We start from the raw sequence: 23,506 nt of genomic DNA on the forward strand, positions 1-23,506 counted from the left end.
GATTTAGTTGAATGGCTGTAGACATAAGCAATTTTTAGTACAAAGATCAAATGCAAACATTGCACATATTATTCTTCAAAGGTTGAGAGGTGATTCGATGGAGATGTTACTCATGATAAAGGGCTTAAACACATGAAAAAAGGAAAATTATTACCATTGTTGGAATGATTGATAACTGGAGTATACATATTTACCATGATTAGCAAATGAAACACAAGTGAAAATCTATTAAATGAAGAGAGTGATGATGATTTGAAATCTATTGCCTTGAAAGGATAGTTGAAGCAGATTTAATTGCCACTTTCAAAAACAAATTAGGATGGATTCCAGAGGATAAAGAAAACTATCAGACTGTTAAGGGCAAGGAAAATGTGTGAGTGTATTCCTCTTACAGAAAGGTAGCAATTGCTCACTTCCTGTTTGTAACATTTATATGTTTCGAATTATATCTTCTTCAGAATCCCATCTCTGTGCCAACTTTCTATGTCTTTCCTGCATCACAATTATCTCCTCCACATCTTCCTCACCTCTTACTCCTGGATAATCTCTCACAGCATCCTGCTTTCCACCATTTTGCCCCAGTCTTCCCTATTCTTCTCAGACTCCAGCCCCTGGAAGATTCTGGACACAATGGCTAAAGCATAGCAACATATAAATATATTGGCAAGGCTTGTAATTGCCTGTTTTAATGCACACACTACCTTGTAGTACCCTTGCTTTAGAAAATCAGGCCTCTGCTTGATGCTTTGAAAGAGGGATAACATGAAGACTTGATCGCTCCCAAATATTAAGTGTTAGAATTAAACTTCCTTTCTAGTTTGTTCACTAAACAGCAGTATACTATTCTCCATTAATCAATTCATAGGCCTATTTCATATCAAGTATTTTCTTCTTAATATACTGGTCTATTAACTGCTATATTTCTATTCCTATCATTTTAAAATCTTCTTGATCTTAACGAACCCTTTAATATATGGTTTAAGAAAATAACTTTACCTGAACTCCGTCGTTTTTTCCTCAAATGCTCCCGAGCTTCTTTTTCTTCTGATAAGCCAAATCTGTCCAAAATAAGACCCACAATTACCTGAGATACTGCCTTGATTAGCACTGGATTAAGATCAGGGAGTGGCTCAGATAACACTTTTGAATGTCTTCTTTTGTCTTTGACTTTTGGAGTTTTTGTGTCTTGGTCTGGTATTTGTTTTGATCCTTTCTCTATTTGTTGCTTTAGTCCTTTATCCATTTGTTGTTTTGCTTCTTTGCTTGCTGTTGATGCTTCACTGGATAGAGATTTTTTCCTCTTCTCCAATAGTAGATCTGACTCCCTTGGTGGTGGCACAGCTGATTGCTTTTCTGGTAATTGTGCTGATACTTTTTCTGCTGTTAATGCTGATTCCTTGTCCGTTAGTGGTGCTGTATCCTTGACTGTTGGTGGAGTTGATTCCTTGGCTGGTAATGGTGCTGACTCCTTATATGTCTGTGGAGTTGATTCCTTGGCTGATAATGGTACTGTATTCTTGTCTATTGATAGAGCTGATTCCTTGGTTGGTAACTGTGCTAACTCTTTGTCTGTTGGTGGAGGTGATTCCTTGGCTGGTGATGGTGCTGACTCCTTATCTACTTCTGGAGCTGATTCCTTGGCTGATGATGGTGCTAACTCCTTATCTATTTCTGGAGCCGATTCCTTGGCTGGTGATGGTGCTGACTCCTTATCTACTTCTGGAGCTGATTCCTTGGCTGATGATGGTGCTAACTCCTTATCTATTTCTGGAGCCGATTCCTTGGCTGATGATGGTGCTAACTCCTTATCTATTTCTGGAGCCGATTCCTTGGCTGATGATGGTGCTAACTCCTTATCTATTTCTGGAGCTGATTCTTTGGCTGATAACAGTGCCAACTCCTTGTCTGTTGGTGGAATGGATTCCTCGGCTGGTAATGGAATTGACTCCTTATCTACTTCTCGAGCTGATTCTTTGGCTGATAATGATGCTGACTCCTTATCTATCTCTGTAGCTGATTCCTTGGCTGATGATGGTGCTAACTCCATATCTATTTCTGGAGCTGATTCTTTGGCTGATAACAGTGCCGACTCCTTGTCTGTTGGTGGAATGGATTCCTCGGCTGGTAATGGCACTGACTCCTTATCTATCTCTGTAGCTGATTCCTTGGCTGGTGATGGTGCTAACTCCTTATCTATTTCTGGAGCTGAATCCTTGGCTGACTCCTTGTCTGTTGGTGGAGCTGATTCCTTCACTGATAATGCTGCTGCCTCCTTGTCTGTCAGTGTTGCTGACTCCCTATCTGTGAGTGAAGCTGATTCCCTGGCTAGTAATGGTACTGATTCCTTGTCTGCTACTGCAGCAGATTCTGTATCAGCTAGAAGCATTGACTCCTTGTCAGGTAAAGATGTTGACTCTTTTTCTGGCACTGATGCCAATTCCTCATCTGTTGATTTCTTTTCCAGTTGCATTGTCAATTGCTCATCTAGTAAAAGTGCTGACTCCTTATCTGTTGGATGAGCTGATTGCTTGTCCAGTGTTACTGTCGATTCCTGGTCTGGTAGAGATGCTGTTTCTTTGTCTGGTAATAGTTTAGTGTCAGATGCAGATAAGGATTTTTTTTGTTCTCTGTCTTTATCTGGCAGTTTTGATTCTTTATCTATCAAACTGGTGTCTTTGCTTGTTTGTTGTGCATCCTTTATTTTTTGGTGTTTTAGGTTTTTGCCTGTCTGTGGTTGTTTGTCTTTTTTATATTTTGTTTGTATTTTTTTGTCTTTGGTAAAACATTTATGGGGCAGGGTTTGTATCTCTTTTAGTTTTCTTTCAGGATAAAGATCAGATGTTGAAGTTCCCTCAGACTTCTTGAACAATTTTTCTAACAAGCTTCCCTCAGGAATATCTTTTGGTTTATAAGTAAGTTCCTCCTCGTTAAGATCATGTTGATTTGGTAGCTTGGAATCTCTTCTGGATGTACTTGGGAGTTTTTTATCTTTCTTTGGTTCCTCGGGTTTGGTGTCAATCTGTGGCTTTTGTACTGGTGGGCTTTTAGTGGATGAGATATCACTAACTTCCTCCATCTGTGGATAAATAACCATTCCAGGAATATTGACAGCAGGAAGTGTTTCACTTTTGGGTGTGGAAATCATTTGCTCAGGGGTCTTTATATGTTTTTTTTTCAGTTTAGGTTTTGTTTCTGGGATCTCCTCAGGACCAGCTGATGGTTTAGGCTTTGTTTCTGGGATTTTCATAGGACCAGCTGATGGTTTAGGCTTTGTTTCTGGGATTTTCATAGGACCAGCTGATGGTTTAGGCTTTGTTTCTGGGATTTTCATAGGACCAGCTGATGGTTTAGGCTTTGTTTCTGGGATTTTCATAGGACCAGCTGATGGTTTAGGCTTTGTTTCTGGGATTTTCATAGGACCAGCTGATGGTTTAGGCTTTGTTTCTGGGATTTTCATGGATTCACCTGATGCTTTAGGCTTTACTCTTCTCTGCACTTTTAGTTTAGTGAAATCCTCAGGACGTTTACCACTAAGAGCATTCAAAATAGCATCAAGTATTTCATCTACTAACATAGATTCTTTTAGCAGAGAGATATCGGTTCCACATTTAAGTCTTTTGACTGCTTTTATTTTTACTTCATTATGTATTGCTTTGAGGATGTGGGTTACTATTTTCCGAGCATCCTCACTGAAATCTATTACTGGGCTTTCACATTGTGGTACAGGAGAATCAGTGCAAAACACTGGTTTCATTTTGGGAGAAGTGACAGCCTCAACTCTTGTTGATACAAACTTATTCATGCTTTCAATAATGCTGAATATTTCGGAGCATTGTAATTCTGAAGTTATTTTAGGAAGTTCCTCTGTAGTTCTCAAACAAATTTTATGTACATATGGCCTGGAAAACTCTTGTTCTATATTAGTCAGGCAAAGATCATCACTTTTGGGACTTGTTGCTTTAGTTTCCCAACTAGGAACCTGTTCATTTTTAACTGTTCCATTATCTTTATCGTATAAACCTGAGGTTGTTGGTTTAGATTTTAAGATAGTATTAATAACATCACCTGTGAGAATACAATGCAGATTTTGAAGAATATTATTTACAATATCAATGGCAAGGCAATGGACTTTGCAACTGAAAATTAATTTCCTGGAATTCACATTTGTCTTTTGTGTACTGGGAAAACCAGTGAGGATATATACCAGATGAGGGTGTTCTGCTGTTAATTTTTCTAGACTTACTCTTAAAACATTTTCAGCTGCTGGAAGTATTTGTGATTTGCAAATAGCCAGAACATCTCTCTTATCCACATCCACCTTTTCATGACATTTACTTAAAACTTCACAAAGGTAATTGAGTGAGGGCAGTAGTTTCATAGGTGAACTTAGGGGATCTTCATTAACAGATATAATGGCATCATTGATCATTTCATCAGCAATGTCACTGATCTCTGATGGAGAAATCTGACCAGTTGACATATTTTCAGTGAAATCTGGCTTTTCTTTGTCATCCTGTATTTGTATAATGGCTTGGGTTTCACTTGCTAAAGAAGTTTGGCCTATGGAGGAACGCCGGCTTTCAATGAGACTTTGTATTTCACCAACATCTTGAATTTCAACACCAGAATCTTTGGAAGTAAATGATTCTCTGGCAGCTCCTTCGCTTTCAGTGGGATCTTGATCTTCTGCAGCTTCTTGGTCTTCAGCAATATTTAGGCTTTCTGACATTTTTTGGTCTTTGGCAAGTCGGCCTTCAGCAATATCTTGGTCATCAGTTGCTTCTTCTTCTTCTTCTTCTTCTTCTTCTTCTTCAGTAATTCCTTGGCTCTCAGCAGTTTCTTGATCTTCACTGGTCATTTGGCTTTCGGCAGCTTCCTGGCTTTCCACAGCTTCCTGGCTTTCGGCAGCTTCCTGGCTTTCCACAGCTTCCAGGCTTTCGGCAGCTTCCTGGCTTTCCACAGCTTCCAGGCTTTCGGCAGCTTCCTGGCTTTCCACAGCTTCCAGGCTTTCGGCAGCTTCCTGGCTTTCCGCAGCTTCCTGGCTTTCGGCAGCTTCCTGGCTTTCGGCAGCTTCCTGGCTTTCCGCAGCTTCCTGGCTTTCCGCAGCTTCCTGGCTTTCGGCAGCTTCCTGGCTTTCCACAGCTTCCTGGCTTTCGGCAACTTCCTGGCTTTCCGCAGCTTCCTGGCTTTCGGCAGCTTCCTGGCTTTCGGCAGCTTCCTGGCTTTCGGCAGCTTCCTGGCTTTCGGCAGCTTCTTGGCTTTCACCAATATCTTGATCTTTACCAGGAATTGGGCTTTGAGTATCTTCTTGGTCTTTGGCAGAAACTACGCTTAAAATGCTTCCTGGTCTCCTGTCAGAATCTTGGGGCTCCACAATCTCTTCAACCTCAGGATAGTCTTCACACTCAGTGGATTCCTGGCTTTCAACAGATTCTTCACTTTCCCCTGACTCAGATTCCTCAGATTCCTCAGACATCCGGCTCTCACCAGATTCTCCACTTATAGGGAAGTCTTCCTTTTCAGTGCCAACTTTCTTTTCATTGACTTCAATTATATCAGTTTCAACTTCCTTTTCGGAATTCTGAATTTCTTTTGTTTTCATTTCAGTTCCAATCTCTTCAATTAAATCAGTTTCAATTTCCTTGTCAGACAGTTCAAGTAAATCAGTTTCAATTTTCTTGTCAGACAGTTCAAGTAAATCAGTTTCCACATCCTTTTCCAATAATGAAATTAAATCAGTTTCCATTCCCATTTCAGATAAATCAATTAAATTAGATTTCATAGTTTTTTCAGGCAGTTCAAGTAAATCAGTTTCAACTTCTTTATTAGACATTTCAAGTAATTCGGTTTCAATTTCCTTTTCAGATAATTCCAGTAATTCTGTTCCAATTCCCTTTTCAGACATTTCAAGCAGTTCAGTTTCAATTTGTTTTTCAGACAATTCAATTTCTTCAGTACCAATTTTACTATCGATGAATTGAGGCCCTTTGGTAGGAATCTGAGGAATTTGCTGCTGTGTGGAATCTGAATCCTCAGAGATATCTTGACTTTTATCGAGATCTGACTTAATTTCTTCATACTTTTGAAGTGCTGGATATATGATACTGGTCAATACTCCTACAACAAATGCAATTATGTTTTGAATTAATCTGTTTAGTTCTTCTAAGGTCATCTGTACAGGGAAGAAAATCACAATAAAAATCAAACATTGTAATCATTTTATTTAGGACTTACTATTAGTTACTGTATATCAGTAGAACATACTTATAATGGCATAAATACAATACACTCATATTTTCAAGTTATTTATAGCTTACAAATTTAATTAAATGTGGTATATTCTAACTATCGATAATCAAGTAATCACAGCACAAGAGCCAGATGCCTAGCATGGTCAGTCCAGAGGTCCAGTCTATTTCAAAGCATGGGTGTCCTGAAAATACTTTGAGCAGGCTGTGGACCTCAAACAGACACCAATACATCTCATTATCCCCAAGGAAGAGTAATATAGGATAATAGGAAGGTAACATGGCTGTGAGTAAGGTTATACCAAGCAGGATATTACAATCAGAAGGTCAGCCACTCGCCAATATCTTTCTTCTTTTTGAATTCAAAGGAACACTCTTCTCTTCTTTGGTATTAATATGATCTTAGCACTTAACATTTTTGAGTCTTCAGCAGTATTACCAAATTTAACTTAGTGGATCCCAAAATCATACACGTGGGTTAGTGAATGGTTAATATTACATGGAGTCGTACATATAATAATGAGGCTCCTACCCCTTTCAAGGATTGTAAAATGGATTTGCATGGGTGATCAAAAATGAAAGTTGTGCAAATGATATGGTGTCTATTAACACTTTAACAAAATTTGAAATATAACAAATTGTTTATTTCACATACACAAATGTTTGATTTATTTTCTATCAAGTAGCCGACAGAAAGGGCATTTTGACAAGAGTTTAAAAATTATATATCACAGAATCATTGAGGACAGAAATGGGCTCTTTATCCCACTTTGTCACATTGGTGCCCATCTATAGCAATCCATTTGCTTGTATCAGGCCTGCATTCTTCTGTGCCTTATCTATCCAAGTACCTGTCTAAATACCTTTTAAATGCTGTCAATTTACCTTCTCTGGAAGCTTCTTCCAGATACTCACTATCCTTTATCCTGAAGCACCTACCCCTCAGATGTCTTCAATTTCTCCCCTCTCACATTAAAATTGTGATTTCCACTTCTAGACTCCCTTGCCCTGGGAAGAGATTCTGCCTATCTATCCTCTCTGCAACCCTCATTATTTTATGAACTTTAAGAAGGTCACTGCTCAGTCTCCTATGTTCCAGTGAGAATATATCTAATCTCTCCGATCTCTCCTTATAACTACAACCCCCAATTCCAGGCAACAACGTGATGTATCTCTTCTGCACTCTCACTATTGCTACCTCATCCTTCTTATGGCGTTGCAATCAGAACTGTACATAATACTCCAAGTGCAGTTTAAACTATGTATTATATAGCTGCAACATTGCATAATCAATGCTTCAGTCTACGATGACAGGCTTATTAAATGCCTTCTTCCCTACCCTATCCACCTATGTATCCTCCAGTTTTTCAGGACCTTCCCTGTGGTGAATTGAGATGCTAAAATTTCTGTCAAAACCCCAGGAGCTTTATACATGTACTCCAGCTCTCTTTGCACATTATTATTCTGAAGGTCACTACCATTTACACAATCTACAGAATTTGACTTCTCAAAGAGGACTAAATCACACTTGTCTTGATAAAATCCCATCCAAACCCACCTAAACTATGCCCTGCTGAATGCTTAGACATCATTCTTCTCTATCTATGACTTTATGAGTTTTGTGTTGTCTGCAAACTTACTAATCAGATCGTGTTTATTGTCATCCAAATCATTTATATATATATTACAAACAACAAAGATCCCAGGAAAATTCAATTGCAAATAAGACATGGTTATGAAACTTTAGATGACAACAAAGCTTTCAAAATCTTCTGTGTCCAAAATATGTGATTACGCCTTTTTACACAAAAGCTCGATTACACAAATGCAACAGTATGGGCATGACTTTTTGTAACATTTCCATAAGTAATTTTAACTTGATACAACATACTGATTTTATAATATAGTTATTTACCATTTTTAATACCCACACAATTATGCAAAATTATATAATAACAAAATAATTTAAACACACCATTGGTTTTGTTGGAACTTGCATTTGCTTCCTTTCTTGAACCACTGCGAATTGACCTTCAGGGATTATTGCGCATTCACCTGGAAAGAAACAAATCTCAAATCTGTAACAAAATTTAGATATTTGGAAGAACTTTTACGAATTAGTTGGAATTCTTAGAAAAGCTAAGAATAATGATTCTCTATAGAACTCTTTAGATACAGATTCCTTGAGGCAATCAAGAAGAACACAGATAAAATTAGACTGATGTTATTCCTGAAATATAATTCCCAGCTATCCAGGATAAAGTTTCACAGATGAAACGTGTTATTTAAAATGATCTGATAAAAAGAATATGCATTTAAAGTGCATGGCTACAAATGATGGAAGTCAAGGAACAGGTATTGTAATTCAAATGAAATTATAGTTTAGATATTTTAAAGTATTTTTTTCCAATTTTCATGCAGTTTATCAAAACCCTTTGTGTCTATCAATATAAAAGATTATTCCTTAACTCCGTGCTGAGAAATAATTTCCGATTAAGAACTTTACCGTCGTGTGTTGGGAAAAAACGAGTTAGAGACAGAAATTGCAAGGTAAGGCAAGAAATAATAGTATACTCCATACACAGGGAGAACATACAAAACATACCAGCATCTGCAGATATGCTTGCTATAGTAATTGTATTGATAGAGATTAGTCTGTCCAACGAATGACACAAAGCTAGAACAGCAGATGGCATAACTATTTCTAAATAACTGTATTCTTGAACATTTCTCCAATTTTGGTCTGCATTCGCTTTGTTTATTTGGTACACTATGTCTTAACTGGACAGAAGACTGTTTCTGAACAGTTTCTAACTACTGTCAATAGCATGCACTTGTGTGGCTGTCAAAAACTACACCATGCTTAGAACAAACAGTTTTTAAATAGTGTAAGTGTGAGTGTTTGTGTTCAAAAACAATGATTTTTATCACTGATAGTTGGCAAGAAATACGCAATAAGACAAGTCAGAACCATTTTGTTCACTGCGGTTTCAAACATTCAGGCTTGGAGATGCCAGCAAAGGCTGTGAGCAAAAATGGAACAATTTCTCTACTTCAACAGGAACTACAAAGAATTTGAAGGTATCATCAATCACCTTGAATGTTGCAATGAAAATGAAGATTTTGAAAATAAAATAATTAAAAGCATTGTTTGAAGGTAGTCCATTATTTGCACTAGGTACCTGCAGTGATTTTGTTAAACTACTGTCAATCAAACTAATACAGTAATGTACACAGGATGAATTCCCCCATTAATAACTATTAGGAACCAATATACAGTTTTTTGGTACTGTAGTTTTTTTGTAGTGATCTAATTACATATTTCATTTAAATATCTAATTTGTTACTCAGTTAAACAGTAGTTTGTCTTTTCTATAATTTTAAAATTAAGGCATTATATGGAGGGCAAGCAATGAGAGAATAGGCCTTCTTGGAGACCAAAGGAGTAATCTGTGAGGAGCTAGAGAGCGTGGCTGAGGCTTCCTTTGTATTCACTAAGGAGAAAGGTATTTTTGATGCAGATATCATGGAGAGGAATGGGCATATTCTAAAACATATTAACATTAAAAAGGAAGAAGTATTAGCTGAGATGATGGACGTGAAGGTAGATGATTCTCCAGGGACTGATGAGCTGGATCTCAGGCTGCTTATGGTGCAGTTAAAGATTGGCAAAAATGACATTGTTGGCATCACTGAGTCATGGCTGAAAAAAAGGTTGGAAGCTTAATATCCAAGGATACACATTGTATATAAAGGGCAGACAGGTAGGCAGAGGGGATGGGGTGGCTTTGTTGGGTAAAAAATGAAATTGAAACCTTAGAAACCTTTCAATATTTGTTAACTCTCAATGAGATCCCCTGTCATTCTTCCAAACTCCAGAGAATACAGACCCAGAGTGATCCAACACTTCTCGTATGCTAACCCTTTCATTTCTGAAATTATTCTAGTGAACATCCTTTGTACCCTCTCCAATGCCAGCACATCTTTCCTTAGATAAGGGACCTAAAACTGCTCGCAATATTCCAAGTGGGGTCTGATCAATGCTACCATAAAAGAAGGCAGTTAAAATGTCAAGAAATTAATTTATGTTCTTAAGAGTTAAGTTGGAAAATTAATCTCTATTACTCAACTATCCTCATAAAGCTTCAGGTCAATTCAAAAGCATATTTAAAATAAATGCTGTTTAATTGATTAATCCATTCTATGGTAGTCCCAGAAGCTATGTGTTGTAGGAGTTATTTCACAGTATCGCATCAAAGGTGATAACATTATATGTTATAGCCTGCAAAAAGGAACATCAACTCAAAATACGTGATTCACCTGAGCTATTAGCAAATTACCAAGTCATCTGAAGTGAACCTAAATGTCATAAAGCAAAGTAATCACAATTCTGAAAACTTCCAACATGGATATGTCCCACTTAGGCTAGAATATGAAAATAAAATTTAAAATTTTCTTGGCAATAGCCAACAACAAAATACTGTCTCTGATGCAAGGTTTCAACCCAAACATCAATAATTTCTTTCCTCCCTTAGATATTTCATGACCCGCTCAGTTACTTTACCTCTGGATAGTCGGGCCCACTTGTCATCTAAACATCTTGAATCAGTTTTCTTCAATTTTTTGGATGCTCCTATACAAGAAAATATACGGTCATGACAAGGCATCTGAAACATAACTAAAGATTGGTAAATACACATCAAAATACTCAGCATCATTTTCATTAATGCTATCCAGTAGCTTAACATTGTCTCCCAGCAGCTCCTCTGACTGATTCTGCCATAATTTTCCTTGTCCTTCTTTCAACTACTCTTAAATCTAGCTCTAGAAAAATCAGCTTGATCTCACAGGCACCATAATTACTCAACATTTTTCAGAGACTTGTTTCCGACTTCATTTATACCAGGATTCTTTTCCACTACTGATGTAAATTTCTAGTCAAATCTTACGGATGTAAGACAACCGAAAAAGAAGATTCTTTAGCCCACCAGAACTGGAAAAGCTTTCCACAAAGCAATTCCCTCAATTCCATTCCCCCTCTTTTTACTTTCCTGAAGGTTACTGGCACTGTGTGTTTGAATAATTTGGGGAATCATCATTAACCAGTACTATCCATATTCTACTTTTGCATTCCTGTTACTTCAAAATAAAGGAAAATATGATGCTGAAAATTAGAAATTTATTTTATGAGTTTCAGATGTTGTGCTTCTATCTGCAGGCAACTTAGTTTTCAAGCAGATAATGCATGAAAATACTGTACAGGTTTACCCCGCTATCCGAAGGTAGAGTGTTCCTATGAAACCGTTTGTAAGCCGGAATGTTGTAAAGTGAAGAAGCAATTACCATTAATTTATATGGGAAAACTTTTTGAGCATTCCCAGGCCCAAAAAAATAACCTACCAAATCAAACCAAATAACACATAAAACCTAAAATAACATTAACATATAGTAAAAACAGGAATATGATAAATATACACCCTATATAAAGTAGAAATATTGTATGTACAGTGTAGTGTCACTTATCAAACTCAGGAAGAGAGTGAGCCAAAATCAATTTGGAGAAAAAAAATCGGCACGTACACGCATGTGCACGTACACACCTACGCACGTACACGCATACATACGTACATGCGTACGCACGTACACACATGCGCAAACAACTGCCCACACAAGATTTCACAGTCATTGTAGTCTTTCTTGGGGTAAACACATGTATAAAGCGGGCGTCTTTTTTTCGTAAAAGCGAAAATTCTCTTTGGTTAGCGAAAACAGGTACGAATGTAGGTCTTTCGTAACAGCGAGCTCTCGTAAAGTGAACGTTCGAAAAATGGGGGCCACCTGTATCTCATTTCTCCCATAAGACCATAAGACATAAGACACAGGAGCAGAATTAGGCCACTCAGCCCATCGAGTCTGCTCCGCCATTCAACCATGGCTGATCCCAGATCCCACTCAACCCTCTAAACATTTAACCCTTCCATCACAGGCACAGCATGATTGATGAATGCAACATTTACAAAGGGCATGGCAACAATTTTCTAGGACTTCCTTAGCAACATTTCTGAAACTATAAATCCCTAGAACCAAAAAAAGAAAAAGGTGTATACATAAGGAAATTTGATGTCTAGAAGTTCCCTTCTAAGTAGCTCACTTCTGACCTGGAAATGTATCACCATGCTTTCACTGTCACCAAGTTCAAATGCTGGTAGTCACTATCCAAAGGAATTGTGGGAGAGCTTTTACAGCATGGTTTCATCAATTCAAAATGGCAGCTTCCTATTACTTTCTCAAGGCCAGTGTATCCAGGAAACTTCTGGATTGGTTTAAGAATGCTCTGATCCTCAAATATTCTTCAAGAAACGAAATATGCCACTGCTATCCATGATCTATTCAAGTAGTCTAGTATTGACTTTGTGACATTTATTTACATATATTCTGCAAAAAAATCAAAATATGGAGAGGGCTGATACTGTCAATGATACACCACACGAATGACTGAAGAATATTACACACTTCAGTCTGCATACACAGGACTACAGATACTGGAATCTGGAGCAACAAATAATGTGCTGGAGAAGCTCAGTGGGTCATGCAGCATCCATGGGAGGAAAGTTGTCATCAATATTCTGGGTCCTATTAAAGAAATTTGACCCAAAATATTGACAATTTCCTTCCTCCCACAGGTGCTGCATGACTCATTTGAGTTCCTCCAGCACGTTGTTTATGCTCCAGTTAATTCTTGTGATGTTTATATTTGCCAGAGCTCTAGAAACATTTTCTTGACTGTTCGGATTTTACTCAGTTGCCATTTTAATTTGAACAGAAATTATTCTCAACTAATAAACAGAAAAATGCAAAAGTATGTTTGTATTGAAGTTATAAGTATTCCTCAGTAATTCACAAACTAGTCACAAAAAAATCAAAGATAACGCTATTTTAAGGCACCGGTGAGGCCTCACCTTGAGAATTGTGAACAGTTTTGGGCTTCTTATCTTAGAAAAGATGTGCTGGCATTAGAGCGGCTTCAGAGGAGGTTCACAAGGATGAGTCCAGGAATGAAAGGTTTATCATACGAGGGACATTTAATAGCTCTGGGTCTGTACTTGCTGGAACTTGGAAGAATGAAGGGAGATATCACTGAAACCTTTCAAATGTTGTAAGGTCTAAACAGAGGAGATGTGGAAAGGATGTTTCCCATGATGGGGAGTCTAGAACAAGAGGTCACGGCCTCAGGATAGAGGGGTATCCATTTAAAACAGGATGGATTTAAAACAGAGATGCAGAGAAATTTATTTAGCCAGAGAGTGGGGAATTTGTGGAATTTGTTACCACAGGCAGCTTTGGAGACCAGGTTGTTGGGTATATTTAAGGCTGAGCTTGATAGGTTCTTGATTGGTTACAGTATCGAAGGTTACAGAGAGAAGGCTGGGAGTGGGGCTGAGGAGAGGGAAAAAGGAACAGCCATGATTAAATGGCAGAGCAGACTCAATGTGCCAAATGGCCTAATTCTGCTCCTATGTCTTATGGTCTTAATATATCACAACACTTTTGAACCTGACAACAGAGAAAGGTGAGTAAACTAAAGAGAAGTAAAAAGACTTTGTTACCTTTTTTAACTCTGGGTTCACCACCTCCACGTTCACCACCTTCCCCTCTACATCTTTCATACTGTTCTTGTCGCTCAATAAACTCATGGAGTTTTTGAATTTGGTAGTCCATCTTCCTTTCAAATGATTCTTGCCTCTATAAAGATATAATATACCATCATATATAATTTGCTTTAGATAGAAATGTGATATTTATATTTATTGAAATATTTTAATTTCCCAAATATCATGAGTCATGCTACAAGTGTGCCTTAAATAACATTGCAAATTAGAGTCATTCTGCTGCATAGCACTGAAAACAAACAGCACTATTCTAAGCCCAGTCTTCACCCCTAGTGTTAATGCTGTAAGGTGTCATCTTGAGTAAGAAACTAAATTTATTTTCATCAACTATAAAAATACTTTCTCTAAGAGGACCACAACTTTCTCATGGTTTGGAGGCTTGTGTGCCTCATGGATCCAGAGAGATATGTTTTGCTCTTGATAGGGTTACCCATGCCAAACAGGTCAAAGGGTCAAGGCTAGACTAAGAATGATCCACTGGTTTTTCAGGTTCAGGAGTTCAACTCAAGGTGAACAAACCTGAATGGTAAAACAAAACTGTTATGTAAACAGCAATGAAGAATTCTTCTACATCAGAGTGCAATGGTATTCTCCACCAAAACATGCATGACTGACAGTAGTGAAAACAAAGCTACTAACATGATGCAGGAAGCCCAGAACACCACCAGAGATGGAGGACCTTCATTGCTGCCCTAAGCACCAGTGCATGAGGGGCAGTAGAGAGAAAGATGAAAACACTTGACAGTGGATCAGAAATCTTTTTCATCCTTAAACTTAGATTAACACCTTTACGCAGACAAGCACGCACACCAGAAAATCATGTACTGAAACATACCTTTCTCGCTCTCTCCTCCTTAGCTTTCCTTCTTCTCTTTTCCAGATTAAATTCACTTTTTACATCTTCTTCAAGTCGCATCAAAACTGACCTCTCCTTTATATTCAGTTCCTGAAATAATCAAAAATAAATAATCTAACAATTTAGTGTTAAATGTTGTATCCTTGTTGTTTGACAGGAGTATTTAAATGGTAGTGCAAAAAATTAAGCACCCAACAATCTTTGAATGGTGTTTGGTGGAAAAGAAAGCATCAGGAAACTGGAAATGGTTAAACTGAGAAAAGTCAGATGGTGGTGCGGGGCAAAAAAGGGACGGATCATGGGGTAGCAAGACAGGGTGCCAATGCTGATGCTTGGAATTGAGGATTCGTAGCTTTGGGTGGAAATTAGAGAATGTTGGTGCAGTATAGGAGTAGGACAAATCTGAAATTCAGTTAAAGTCTTACCTGGCAAGAATCTCCATCTAGTGTTGCCTAGGGAAGATAGGTTGTGCCAGGAGAGTCCAATGAAAGGTTCTTTTAAGACAACACAGGCAAAATTATCTCGCAATGTTACAGGAGGAGCTTTGGCTGGAGAATATTGCTATTTCATTTGCCAGTGCCTCATTGACGAATTGCTAGTTCAACATACTTATCCAGAGGGTGGTGAATTTGCGGAATTTGTTACCACAGGCAGCTGTGGAGGCCAGGTCATTGGATGTATTTAAGGCAGAGCTTGATTGGTTCTTGGTGGACATGGCATCAAAGGTTATGGGGAGAAGGCTGGGGAGTGGGGCTCAGGAGAGGAAAAAAATGATCAGCCATGATTGAATGGCACAGCAGACTTGATGGGCTAAGTGACCTGATTCTGCTTCTGTGTTTTATGGCCTTATACCTCAATTCAATCAGTCACATTTCCTTGCTCTGCTCTTACTGCTCTACAAATTTCTTTACTTTAAATTCAAAAATTCTTACTGATCTGCTTTAATGACCTAACGGCACTTCATACTCGACAGATGTGTTTCATGAGATACAGATTACTTAAGTTCTTATTGAATTAGTAATCATTATTCAGTATTTTATTCTAAGGGACGAGGATATCATTCCAGTCATGTGAAGTTCTCTCAATTCAGATAACAGTCATTTATCAGAACTGTATGAAAAACAACAGGGAATTATAAACCAGTTAACCTAATATCTATTGTTGGGATCTATAATTATCTATTATCATTATCTATAATTAAATGACTAAATGCTTTGAAAGTTTTCAATTGATTCAAGCAATGTCCAATCATTTTCTAAAGGGAAACATCAGTAGAAATGATTTACATGATATATGTAAACTTCTAGAAGGCATTTGATCAAATCCCTTACAAGACACTGATAAAGCTAAAATCAGGAATTAAAGTCAAACTATTGTACGATTGAGGAAAGTGGCAATCTCAGGAGAGTGAATGGGGAAAATGGACAGGCACTTACATACTCAAAGAAACCAGCCTCAGGCAACTGCTTACTCTATTTATATTATTCAACTCACCAAATGAGTAAAACTGTGGATTGAATTTCTATATGATCAAAAGCTAAGTCATTCAGTCTGCAACACTGCCTCTGCTAATTCTAAAGGATCAATCCTTCACTCATCTCTAAGCTAGCTTCTACCCTTTGACAACACTATCCAGAATTTTAACAGTGGTTTCCACATTAGCTGTTGATCTCAACTTTACCTCACACTAAATCTCTTGAACAAAATTTCTTCCAACGCAATAATAGAAAAGGTTCCTGCCACAAACTTCATTCTGTCGTCATCAATTCCACACTTTCCATAACAACTTTTAAATAATGAAGAAGAGTCTTCATAACTACAGAAGTGAAACTACTCCATTTTGGAACTTTAACAACACTTCTCAGATCGGGCATTTTCCTTTCTAGTACATTAATCAACTTATGGCCTACATCAGCAATCCAGTGATGATCATTTAAAATATGCTTTTTTCTTGCTTCTAGATTGGACTTTTCCAATAAATTCCTGACTTGCCTATCTTATTCTACTGTCCATAAATAGGACACCCAATATTCCACTGCCCATTTCTTATCTAACTTGCTCCAAATGATTGAGTCATTATTTCAATACTTGTTGATATTATGCTAGGTTAAGCAATGTTTTGTATCTAAAATTTGCATTGCTGTCTACATACTTATTCATAATCTTGTCATTACAATTTCCACTCTCCCTCAAAACAAAGTTGGTCCTAATTCTTCAGAGTTTAGAAGGGATGGTATAGTGAGTAGAGCTCTGGCAATCTACATTTGATTCTGACAAGCAAAGCTGCCCGTGTGGAGTTTGCATGTTCTTCCTGTAACCACAAGTATTTCCTCCAGGTGTTTGGCTTTGTCCCACATTCGAAAGCCATGCAGTTTGGTACATTAATTGGATGCTTCTATCAGTGAATTTGCTCCAAGAGGACCACAACCTTATCATAGGGTTTGGAGGCATGGTTGCCTCAATAACCCTGCGAACTATGTAGGCTGGAGTCAGGGCCTTGTGTTTTGGCTCTTAGAAGAGTCACCCATGTTAAACAGGTCAGACTAAGAGTGGTCCACCAGTCCTCTAGGTTCGAGGGTTCTGCTCAGGGCTAACCACCCTGACTGGTCAAAAATCAATTGTTACAGAAACAGCATCCTTCTATACAGAGAAATGGAGGACCTTCAATGCTGCCTGAAATGGCAGCAGCATAAGTATCAGTGAATTTGAGGAAGGTTGAGAGGAATATGGAGAAAATGAAATGGGGTTAATGTTGGATTGGTGTGCTTGATGGTTGAGACAGATTCAGTGGACCAAAGAGCCCTTTTCAGGTCTGTAACATACCTTGACTCTGAAAAGAGACAATCTTATTTAAGATTATGACGGGGCTTCAAAGGTTATTTACACAAAGTTTCTTGGAAGAATCTAAAACCAGGGGCACAGTTTCCCAATGAGTTTCTCATTCAAGTCAGAGCTGTGGAGGCAAAGATAGACACATTTTTGATAACAGGAGAATCAGGATCTACAGGAAGAGTCAATGTTAGTACAATGATTTTTTTTTTATTCGCACCTCTTGTTGAATTTGGTGTACCAGCTGTTTTGAATTTGGGCTTCCATCCTTGGTTCCGCTTGCCAGAACAGCACAGCATTTCTGTTCTTTTATCAAGTCTTTGATATTTTCTTCTGTTTGGATCATTTTGAAAAACCTTTTAGGAAAATACAACCAATTTTACAAAAATATTACAAAAATACAACCAATAACATAATAATATGCCCTTCATTAAGATGTTCCAGATCATTTTATTTAGGTTTCTTTAGTTCTTTTTAAAATAGGACTATAAATTATAACAAAGAATCTATCTATTTCAAGAACGTTTCCTCTGGAAATTATGCAATGACAAGTATAGAACAAATATGAAATGGTACATTTAGACTTAGACAACAACCTCTCTGATTAGGTTATTCCTGTTTTAAAACAATTAATTTCAATGTTAAAAAAGCATCAAAGCAAAATTTTTCTGAAATCTAGTTACTGGTTATTACTCCTCTATCTTTTATGTTAATGAAAAAAAAATTTTCTGTTCAGATACCAGATTGACAGGATGAATGCTCTTTTTCCAAATTACATTTGCAAGCAATCTCACTTAATTTTCATCAAAGAAAACCCCTGAAATTCCCTCAAAGTAACCTCATTTGGACAGACTTATATATTAAAGATTAAGATAAATAAATATTTGAAAAATTAAGGTACTGAGAATCATGAGGAACAGACACAGGGAGTTGAAACCTAACAGAAGAACATTCAATGGCAAGACATGTAGCCTACTTTGAATCCTACTTTCTTGTTTTCTGATGTTCTTTTGCTTCTTAGGGTCATTGTCATCAAGCCAAATTACGACCTTGTGTTAATATACATTTAGTTGCAGCAAAAGGTCCAATATTTTGAAAGATTCTAGTGCCTTTTTACAGAGCGTATGGAAAGTTAGTATCCAAGCACAGCAAGTAATTAGAAAAGCAAATGGAGCATTAGCCTTTACTGCAAAAAGGATAGAGTATAAAAGTGATACAGTTGAGGAGACTGATTTAAAGAGCATACAACTGGTGTGGCTCAAGAATGGTACTCTGATATGAAGTACCAAGTAACTGAAGACTATGCTTTGGCAAATGATGATCTAATGTTTGTCACTGACGAAAAAGTAATGGACAAGCCTTATCTGATGTGAGGAAGTGTTATTTCAATGACTGTGTACAAATTTCTATGGGTAAAGAGCCATGACAATGCTTGGGTCATCAAGCTGAAATTAGGCAGATTATGATAGACCAAAAATAGACTTGATGGTTCATTTTCATGGCATCTTAGAAAGCATTCCCAATCCTGCCACAAGATCAAAATCTGGGTTCAAAATTACATAAACTTACTTCAAACATGGCAAGCTGTTGAACAGCACCCATACTAAGATTATATTGAAATACCTTTCAAAACAGAGTACTTTCTGGCTTTCATTGGATGATTTTCACAACTATGTCTCCCATTTCAATGCCTATATTGAGCCCTTTCAAACCTAAGCTTCCACTTCTCTACTTGTTCTGCTTTCCTTTTTCTCACTGTCAGAGCTCCCTTACAATCTATTCATCATTCCACCCAATAGTTTTAAAAATTACTTAAACATTACTAACTCTGAAAAGAAGGTACCTCTTAATTTTTTTAAACCACATAACTGCTGAATGCTCAACAATCCCAAAAAAGTTCACATCAATGATTCAACATCAGAAAACAAAGCTTACAAGGGTTTGGAGTAATTTCTCCTGTAAACAACACTAAACTTGTTATGAAAGTTTCAAAGGATGTCATTTGGTCAATGGAACAATTACAAAAATCATTTTAAAATGTACCTTTCCCTTAGAGACTTTCTGCTTATATTTTTCTTGGATTCATTTGTGAGCCACTCTTGTAGGTCGGAAAAGGTTATGCCCTGTGCAAGACCTTGATCTTGAAGATTCAGTAATTGTTTCACAAGAAAGCGCTTAAGATCCAAAATAGATATCGTTATTTTCCATTTTCTAACATAGCAAAATAATTTGGTTCAAATGCATATATACATATGATCGTTCACCTGTTCTTGGGCATATTTTCTTTCAAAATCTAATTTGATACTGGTGAGGTAATCTCTATACTCATTAAATTCCTTCAAAGTGCATATAATCTGAAAAAAAAGAACCATAAATAAATACACATAAATTTTTACCCATTTATGGGGATTTGATTCATCATTAGTTCAGAAACAGCAAATAATCTTGATAACCAATCTGCCACTTACATCCAATGGCATATCGAAGAAACTAATACCAATACATTATTTTTTCAAAGAAGTTCCGATTATCGGCTCATTAAACAAATTCCAATAAACTCTTTTCCTTCATTTTCAGAATGTTATTAATCTTGAACACCTTACTTAATTCATCCATTAAAATACAAAATTATATCTATTTGACAGGCTTTCAGCTCAGTTTTATTTTATTCTTCTGATGATTTCAATAAATTTTGATTTAAAATCATTAAAAAGTTTGAAACTGCCATACCTTTGCTGAAGAAATCAATGAAACAAAATGATAGGCAAACGTTATTGGGTTTCTTGTCGATTAAGGGCGATAAGGCCTTGATGTACTTATTTAATTATTTGTTGAGATACAGTATGAAGTAGGCTCTTCGAGCCACGCCACCCAGCAATCCACCAATTTAATCCGAGCCTAATCACGGGACAATTTACAATGACCAAATAACTACCAACTAGTATGTCTTTGGATTGTGGAAGGGAACTGGAGGACCCAGAGGAAACCCACATGGTCACAGGGAGAATGTACAAACTCCTTACAGGAAGCGGTGGGAAATGAACCCAGGTCACATGTACTGTAAAGTGTCTTGCGAACCACTACACTACTGTGCCACTATCGAGTTTTTAGTACTGCACTGCTTCTGCAGAATTGTATCTATTTGATATCTATTCATGCTTACACCCTGGGAAAAAGATTCTTACTATCCACTGACTATCCTTCCTATCGGTGCCTCTCATAATTTTAAATATTTATTTCAGGTCGCCCCTCGGCCTCCAAAAGCTTCAGAGGAAGTTTGTTCAAACTCTATAGCTAATAGTCTCTCATCCAGGCAATATCCTGATAAAGCTCTTCTGCACCCTTTCCAAAGCCTCCACATCATTCCTGTAATGTTGCAACCAGAACTATACACAATACTCCAAATGTGGCTTAACCTAAGTTTTATACAGCTACAACATGACTTCTTGACTCTTATACATAACATGTCAACTGATGAAGGCAAGTATAGTGTATACCTTCTTTAACAGCCCATCTAAGCGTACTGCCACTTTCAGGGAGCTATGAGTATTCTCTCCAAGATCTCTCTTGCATTAATGCCCTCAAGGGTCCTGTCATTTACTGTAGTTTCCTCCTAACATTTTGCTTCCCAAATTGCAACACTTCATACTTGTCCAGCTACTATTTCTCTGTCCGTATTTACAACTAATTTATATCCTGTTGAATCCTTTGACAACCTTCCTCACTATCCATAAACCCAATTATTGTGCCATCTGAAAACTTACTATTAGCCCATCTATATTTTCTCCCAAACAATTTACATATATCACAAACAAAAGTTTCCAGCACTGATTCTTATGGAACATGACTGGCCACAGACCTCCAGTCAGAATAACAACCTTCCGCCACTACCCCCCTGTCTTCTATGGCTAAACCAATTTTGAATCCAATCTATCATGACTCATTAGTTAGGAAGATATTGGAGTTGACTGTTAAGGATGAGGCCTCAGGGACTTGAAGGCACATGAAAAGCTAGGCCAAAGTCAGCATGGTTTCCTTAAGGGAAATTTTTGCCTTAACAAATAAGTTGGAATTTTTGAGGAAACAACAAGCAGAATAGTCAAAGGAGAATTGATGGTTGTTGTCCTGCTTGAATTTTCAGAAGGCCTTAGACAAGATATCACACATGACAAGATCGGCTTTACAAGATAGGAGCCCATGGTACTACAAAAAAGATACTAGCATGGATAGAGCATTGGCTGATTGGCAGGAAACAAAGAGTGGGAGTAAAGGGAGCCTTTTCTGGTTGGTTGCCAGTGACTAATGATGTTCCACAGGAACTGGTTTTAGGATCACTTCTTTTTACATTATATGTCAATGATTTCGATGACAAAATTGATGGCTTAGTGGCCAGGTTTGCAGATGATACGAAGATATTTGGAGGGGCAGGTAGAGTTGAAGAAGCATGGATGCTGCACAGGAATCTAGACAGATTAGACGAATGGGCACAGAAGTGGCAGATGGAACACAGTGTTAGGAAGTGTATGGTCATGCACTTTGATAGAAAGAATAAAAGCATAGACTATTTTCTAAACAGGGAGAAGTTTCAAAAATCCAAAGTGCAAGGAGAATTCAGAGGCCCCGCGCAGAATTCCCTAAGGGTTAATTTACAGCTTGACTTAGTGGTGAGGGAGGCAAATGCAATGTTACCATTCCTTTTGAAAGGACTAGAATATAAAAGCAAGGAATACTGAGGCTTTACAAGACACTGGTGAGGCCTCCCTTAGAGTATTGTAAACAGTTTTGGGCCCCTTATCTAAGAAAGGATGTGTTGACATTGGAGAGGGTTCAGTGTATCATCGTGGGAATGATTCCAGGAATGAATAGAGTAGACATGGAGAAGATGTTTCCTATAATGGGGGAGACTAGGACCAGAGGGCATAATCTCAGTACAGAAGAACATCCATTTGGAACAGAGATGAGGAGAAATTTCTACAGTCAGTGCAGTGAGTCTGTGTGGGATTTGTTGCCACAGGTGGCTGTGAAGACCAGGCTATAGGGTGTATTATAGGTTGATAGGTTCTTGAGTAGCTAGGGCATGGACGTTTATGGAGAAAAGGCAGATGAATGGGGTTGAAAGAAAATAATTCAGCCATGATGAAATGGTGGAGCAGACTCGATGGACCGAATGGTTTAATTCTGCTCCTATGTCTTATGGTCTTATGGACTGTTAGGATCCAAAATGCTTTAATCTTTTGGGTCAGCCTACCATAAAGGAGCTTGTTAAACGCTTTACAAGCATCCATTACCATTCACTAAAGCTTATGTCTCACTTGTTATCTGATTTAAATACAAATGTAAAAATGAATATTTAACATCTAGCACAGAGTAAATCAGACTTTGCTAAATGATAAAACTATCACTTTAGCATCAATGAGCAGTTGGAAAACTAAACCTGGATTTAAACAAATAAAAGCAATTAAACTGGCAATATCTTACCTTGTTATTTTCTGTGATAAGCCCCTGATTTTTTAACTTCCTCAGAGTATCTTTACGCCTGTAGTAGCTACTCAAATAAGGATCGTGAAGGCTTTTGTAATTCAGTTTCAATAGGTGAAGATTGGGGTCCGTGAGGTTGAACTCACTAGATGGTTGATGAAGCTTAAACAATTTAAGTTTTAAGAGTTAGACATGTAGGACAACTTATTTACTGATGTACAAAAGGATGTGCAAAATATCTTGATTGAAGTGGATAAGAAGGTTTATGATGTCCCTGTTAAAAGCAGTTACAACTACAATTATAATCATTGAATAACTCTTTGGGTCATTGTATTACTGCCTGTGGAATGTGAATAAGCTAAAATTGAGAATTTTTTGAGACTTCCAGTAGCTTCAAATTATAAAGTTAGCAAAACTCTAAGCAG

The 23,506-nt window shown here is 37.5% G+C and overlaps 2 protein-coding genes across 2 annotated transcripts in view; both read right to left on the reverse strand.

Annotated features, from left to right (window-relative positions):
• LOC140733979 (uncharacterized) overlaps nt 1–6,172 on the reverse strand; it is a 42,090-nt gene extending 35,918 nt beyond the window's left edge. Inside the window, exon 1 of the mRNA XM_073057562.1 lies at nt 997–6,172. Coding sequence (XP_072913663.1) covers nt 997–6,172 — 5,176 coding nt within the window. The remainder of the gene's footprint in view (nt 1–996) is intronic.
• An 867-nt stretch (nt 6,173–7,039) lies between these two features.
• The window catches only part of LOC140733980 (fibrous sheath-interacting protein 2-like), a 35,631-nt gene continuing 19,164 nt past the window's right edge, over nt 7,040–23,506 (reverse strand). The window contains exons 3-10 of the mRNA XM_073057564.1: nt 23,082–23,243; nt 19,868–19,957; nt 19,647–19,777; nt 17,824–17,959; nt 14,754–14,864; nt 13,856–13,991; nt 10,813–10,881; nt 7,040–8,303 (exon numbers count right to left, since the gene is read on the reverse strand). Of these exons, the coding sequence (XP_072913665.1) occupies nt 8,194–8,303; nt 10,813–10,881; nt 13,856–13,991; nt 14,754–14,864; nt 17,824–17,959; nt 19,647–19,777; nt 19,868–19,957; nt 23,082–23,243 (945 nt within the window). The 3' untranslated portion in view covers nt 7,040–8,193. The remainder of the gene's footprint in view (nt 8,304–10,812; nt 10,882–13,855; nt 13,992–14,753; nt 14,865–17,823; nt 17,960–19,646; nt 19,778–19,867; nt 19,958–23,081; nt 23,244–23,506) is intronic.

This window comes from Hemitrygon akajei, chromosome 10 (genome assembly GCF_048418815.1).
Source record: "Hemitrygon akajei chromosome 10, sHemAka1.3, whole genome shotgun sequence".
Lineage (NCBI taxonomy): Eukaryota > Metazoa > Chordata > Chondrichthyes > Myliobatiformes > Dasyatidae > Hemitrygon > Hemitrygon akajei.